Here is a 6,000-nt window from a genome sequence, read left to right as displayed (position 1 = left end):
TTAGAACATACTTTTTTGCTTGTAATTTTTTTTTCATTTACAGACAATTATAAATTGTCCTTAAATAAAAGAAATTTTTCACCACTAATTTTTTTTTAAAACTTTTCATTTTGATATGCAAACGTCACCTTATTACTTTAGTGCATATATTATTATTAGGGATTAGTTTTTAGAATTTATCACAACTAAGATTTTTTTTTAATTTTTTGTTTGGATATGTTAATGTCACCTTGTTACTTTAGTGCATGTATTATTATTAGGGATTAAGTTTAGACATTTTCAATATTCATTTCTATTCTAAAGATATTATGGATTTCTTTCATTTAATAACATGCATCATTTTATTATGTAATTTGTTTTATTGATATATTTATATAAGAATTAGATCAATTCATAAACTCTCACTAATATTTTATATGTTTTGGTTTTCACGAGGTCAATTAATATAACACTCATACATAAAGACATAAGTATGTCCCCACGATTTTCAAAAAATTATGGAAGGGTAGTATCTAGGAAAATGCTCATTGGAAAGTGAAAATTAAGGGAAGGCAAAGGATGGCCTGCGTTCAATGGAAAAAAACCAAAATTGCAGCACTGGGGGACAACGTTCGTCGCTAGCAGTCTAGAGGGCAAAGGGCTTGGTGCGCCCGCAGACACCTACACCCAGCTCTCGCGCATTCGTTGCATGTCATCGTAAAGTAATTTTTTTATATTGCACGACGCAACCGGTAGACATCACCAAGGTGTTGATGTGATGGATAGCAAAGAGTGCTGTAGGTCGCCCATCATCACGTGTACAGATCAAACCTATCATGAGTAAAAGTTTTACTCTCGATTGCAGACGACATCTGGGAAGATTGTGTCAAGATGGCATCTGCGAAGATTCGAGCATTTACAATTGGAAACCTACCAGTATGTAACTAGTCATGAGAAGATTTTTGGTGCAATTCTTTTATCATTAAATTGAATTGAATTGTTGGATGTTCTCGATGTGATATTTGAACGTTTTTGGATTTTAATGTGTGTCTATGGGAGTGCCCCTCACTCTCTTACTCATTGGAGTCGAAGTATCTCTCTCCCTATCTATAGTAGGCCGTCGTAAATCTTTACTTTGTTTTAAAGGAAGCGATCGTGACCCTTTCACTTGTTCTTTTGGCAGTTAACAGTAAGCACATTCACACAAATAAGGTTCCCAAAACCAACAAATTTCCTACGGAGCTCGTGACAATCAGCTGGGTAAAAGCGTTGACGAAAAGGGGAAGAGGAAGAGGAAGAGGAAGAGGAAGGGAGAGAGAGAGAGAGAGACAGACGTGTGAGCGAATTGGTGTACACTGGAGCACGCAGCTCCTCCGTGAGGGTGTCTGGTGGGTCACAGGTTGTTCTTTGCCCCCCCTCCCCTCCTCCCTCTCAAAACCAACACACACAACAAAACCCAAAATGCGTACAGCCCACCAAGCTTTTGTAGCTAGCTTCTTGCCACAGATCCGTCCTCCTACTGTGCAGTTCTTGCTTACCCTTTCCTAATTGATCCGCTGACGAAGGTGAGGAGCAGTAGCTTTTTTCTCCGCTTGCCAGAGCTGCAAGGTCTTCTCCGCAAACTTGTCACTCCTCACAAACTGTATGTAGCAATGACATTATAATTTGTGGGGTCTTAGAGCTTGACAAGATTACGTGGTTGCCTCAAGTTACAGTGTTATCTGGTGGTGGTTTGTTACTGGGCAGCAGCATTTGACGTGATCAGTAACCAGCTGCCTCCTTTTGCTCATCATCTCACTAATGAATTGATGTTGCTTCAAAGAAGCTTTTATGTAAGAAGGAAGCAATGCAAATGTTGGAATCCATGTGCACTTCCTTGCTCTGCAGCCTGATTTTATGCTTTGTTCTTTTGAATGGAGAACCGACGGCCAAGCAATGCCAACCTTGTTTGACGGGCCATTTTTAATCATAGTGTAATGTCCTCATGTGGTTCCAGCACTGCTATTCTTGCTGACAGCTTTTGGAAGAGGGCAGTTTGGGTCGTATGCAGGGACTCATTAGTGTGTATTATGGTTTATTGGCAGTTGTGTGCTTTGAGATGTCACAGACACTGTATTCTAAGAACAAAGAGATCCAACATCTTGTATTTTATGGCCCAGGAGAGTAACGCTCGTGCTTAACCATGGCAACAGGCAGTTCATGGGACAACATTGATGGATTACTTGAAGCTGGCTTTTCCTCCAGGGGAAACTCCAAAAGGATTGATAATGGGTCGGCAGGAAGAGGGAATGGATATCCAGTTAAGCGTTATCCAGCAGCTGGTCGACCTATCGGCACTGCTGGGGATTCTTTGAACTGTACTGTCCGGGAGGAAAATGGATTGGATGCACACAAAGGAAATGTGCAACTTCTAGTGAGGAGTAGTAGGAGTTTGCCAGGGAGAAGCATCAAATTGGATGGAGAGAATGGGAATTCAAAAGGCAGGTCATGCATTTGTAGTATTTTGATATTGGTGGTATTGTGCTGCTTTTTAGCAGAAGTAGTACTTCAGGGCTCAGTTATGATGTTATGGAAACAGACAGACTTTTCTAAGAACTCAGGAAACTTAAAAGCAATGGAGTTTGACTATGTGTTAGAAGGTCCTAAAAGGTATGCTTTAGAGTATAAGTTGAGGTTCGACCCATGGATGCTTGAAGATCGAGTTCTACAGCAGAGGGATAGTGCAGCAAGGATGAGAATGCTTGAACAAACTGCCCTCCGATCACCTTACCTTGCACTGGTATGTATTCAATGCTCATCATGAACCAAATAGGATACAACTTACTTTTGAATGTCTTAAGCACACCTTACCTTTTTTGTCCCCAGCTTGAGTTTCTGTCTTCAAGTTATTTTTAAAATACACCAGAGGGCTTTCAGGGGGAGGTGCTTATCCCTTCCAATTAGTAGCCATGAAACATGGTCGGGCAAGGGCCGCGTACCATCGGGCAAGAGCCACGCGTAGGCATCACCATGGCCACCTAATTGATGCACCACGTGCTGGGAACGACGAAGAGAACTCGTAGCAACCAGCTAGGAACCTCCTCCTCGGGTGACCCTCCCCAGGAGGAGGATGCACTCGAATGTCCAAGGGCAAGAGCCCTAGCAACGTGACCACCAAGTGAGCACAAGGTGTCCCTCTAGAGGTGACCCAATGGGGGATATGAAGTTATCGAATTTTGTACATAGGAGAAAACTTTGCTTATCAATTGCCCTATATCACATATATCAAGGGTACATTTGAGAGTGTTTAGCAGGTTATCTCTTGTTTGTCTGACGGGTTAGGTTGTGGGCCTTGGTTGTGTGGCTGACCAGCCTTGTTAAGGAGTCCCATGTCAATGGAAATTTACTGTGTCTACTTTGTTGATATGGCATGTAGTGGTGGAGTTGCTCCAATGACTTTGTGGGTGTGAGAGTAAACAGCGGAGAGGGTGTGAGCCACGCGCACCGAAAACGAGAGAGAGAGAGAGAGAGAGAGAGAGAGAGAGAGAGAGAGAGAGAGAGAGAGAGAGAGAGAGAGAGAGAGAGAGAGAGAGAGAGAGAGAGAACACAAGTGCTCTGCAAATGATGCCCTCAATACACAATTTGAATGACTACACGACCCTAAGCATTCTATTTATAGAATCTTAGGTTGAGGTAGGGCAAAATGTGTAACTGGTGCGAAAAACATAAAAGCCCAAAAATGGCTAAAAGTGTGTGCACCCAGCCAGGCTCAGAAAATGACTGGCTGGACACGTGCTACAATGTCCACCCATGCAATCTACATGATGTGCGATGGGTGGTGTAACTCTAACACCCCCTCTCAGCACCGGATGCTGAGACGACACAGATGAGTCGAAGGTGAGAAGCCAAGGTCTGCTGAGGTACAACCTTCGTGAAGATGTCTGCTGCATTGTCCGCTGTAGGGACATACTCCAAATGAAGGTCTCCTGCCAAAACTCGCTCCTGAACATAGTGGTACTGCACCTCAATGTGCTTTGTCCGAGCGTGAAAGATAGGATTCTTGGCAATAGCAATGCAACTCTGATTGTGGAACAAAGGATGAGTCGTAGCAGTCTGGGGAAAACACAACTCTCCCAGTAATCTCTGTAGCTATATGGCCTCACAAGCAGCATAGCAAGCTGCTCTGTACTCTGCCTTTGTGGAAGATAGCGCAATGGTGGGTTGCCGCTTACTTCTCCATGAAATGGGCGTGGAGCCGAGTGTGAAAACTACTCCTGTAGTAGAGCGCCGAGTATTTGGATTTCCTGCCTGATCTGAATTGCACCAACCAAGTAAGGTGCAACCCTTGGAGCGACCATGGAACACACCATGGTCCAAGGTGCACACTGTCAATGTCGCTGACGAGGTCGGGTGTTGAAGGAACTGAGGACAGAAACTGTGTAACGGATGTTTGGTCGTGAATAAGTAAGCCATATGAGGCAGCCAACAACTGTACTGCTCTAAGTCAATTCGTGGGGAAGGATCGTGAAGCGATATGTTCTCTTCGGGCTCAAGAGGAGTGCCAATCGGTTTGCAGCCTGTCATCTGGAATCTCTCTAGGATAGCCTTCGCATACTTCCGCTGAGAAAAGAATATGCCGTCTAGTGTCTGAAAGATCTCAAATCCAAGAAAACAGTGAAGAAGCCAAAGATCAGTCATTTCGAAACGTGTCTCCATAGCTTTCATGATCGACTTGATCCTGTTGGTCCACGAGCCTGTGAAAATGGGATTGTCCACATAGACAATCACCATCGCAAAGAGCCATCAAAGACAACATAATAGTTGGAATCTAATGATGTACGCCGTAACCCTAGCTTCACAAGAAACTGGTTAAGTGTGAGGTACCACTATCGTCCAGCTTGCTTCAGTCCATACAATGCTTTCCACAACTGTTAGACCTAATTCTCCTTGCTTGGTATACGAAACCCAGGAGGTTGCTCCACATAACTTCTTTATCCAAATCTCCATTTAGAAAAGCACTTGTGACATCCATTTGGAAGATAGGCCAACCAAAGTTGGCTGCGAGAGCAAACATTGTGCGTATGGTAGTCATGCGAGCGGTGGGAGCAAAGGTCTCGTCAAAGTCCACGCCTGGTCGCTGTGTGAAACCCCGAGAAACAAGTCTCGCCTTGTGTTTGTCGAGGGAGCCATTGGCCTTGTATTTTGTCTTGAAAATCCATTTAGCAAAAACCACCTTCCGCTTGTTGGGCCTGGGAACCAAAGTCCAGGTTTTATTTCGCTCGATAGTGTCCAGCTCTGTTTGCTTGGCACGCTTCCAACAATCATGCTGGAGTGCTTCCTCCACCAAGGAAGGCTCAACTGGTGAAGCCCGATTCTTGAATCTGAGACATGAGTGCAAAGTTCACGAACTCTGCGCCGTCATAAACTTGCCTCTGCTTGAGGCGTGCAGAACGTCGAAACTGTCCAGGGTTTGGCGAGTCTGGTAACTTCGTGACTCCAGAGGAAGAAACCGTAGAGTAAAGCCACCTAGGTACTAACTTCTCCTTGCGGCGGAACCCCCTCCACCGAAGGAGAACCATCATCCACATCAGTATTGAAATGTGACATGGCATGATTGGGTGAAGTAACTGGCTGTGGTGTAGAGGGTACAGGAACATGGATAGGGGTAGGATCAGGTGTAGGAGGTGGATGAGGAGGTAGGGAAGGTATAGGCTTGGTTGCTGCCCCTCTGCAGGTGTGTTGAAAAGCTCCATGAAAGTCACATCACGGGTAACTGTGGTGGTCTTGGCGTCGGGATCATATAGCCGGTATCCATCAATCGCGTGAGTAGTTAGCTGGTGCTGGATGCCCTTTGACTTGCACCATTGTGGCTAACCCGGGACAATCACTAGCCGTACAAAATGGCGTAGCAACGGTGGTGTCACTCTAACAGTGGGTGGCTCTATATAGTCCCTTATCCCTTGCTTGTAATGCATTCAGATGTACATTGTGTGCATTGAATCTCCTCTATGTGTGTATGTGTGTGGCTAAAGTGGACGCTAA

The 6,000-nt window shown here is 44.7% G+C and overlaps 1 protein-coding gene across 1 annotated transcript in view; it reads left to right on the top strand.

The window, feature by feature from the left end:
* The first annotated feature begins 1,233 nt into the window (after window positions 1-1,233).
* Window positions 1,234-6,000, top strand: part of LOC147432073 (uncharacterized) — an 86,679-nt gene continuing 81,912 nt past the window's right edge. Inside the window, exon 1 of the mRNA XM_086492083.1 lies at window positions 1,234-2,758. Coding sequence (XP_086348209.1) covers window positions 2,162-2,758 — 597 coding nt within the window. The 5' untranslated portion in view covers window positions 1,234-2,161. The remainder of the gene's footprint in view (window positions 2,759-6,000) is intronic.

This window comes from Adiantum capillus-veneris, chromosome 20, assembly GCF_014529385.1.
Source record: "Adiantum capillus-veneris isolate H3 chromosome 20, ASM1452938v2, whole genome shotgun sequence".
NCBI lineage: Eukaryota > Viridiplantae > Streptophyta > Polypodiopsida > Polypodiales > Pteridaceae > Adiantum > Adiantum capillus-veneris.
This window is presented reverse-complemented; position numbering and strand designations above follow the sequence as displayed.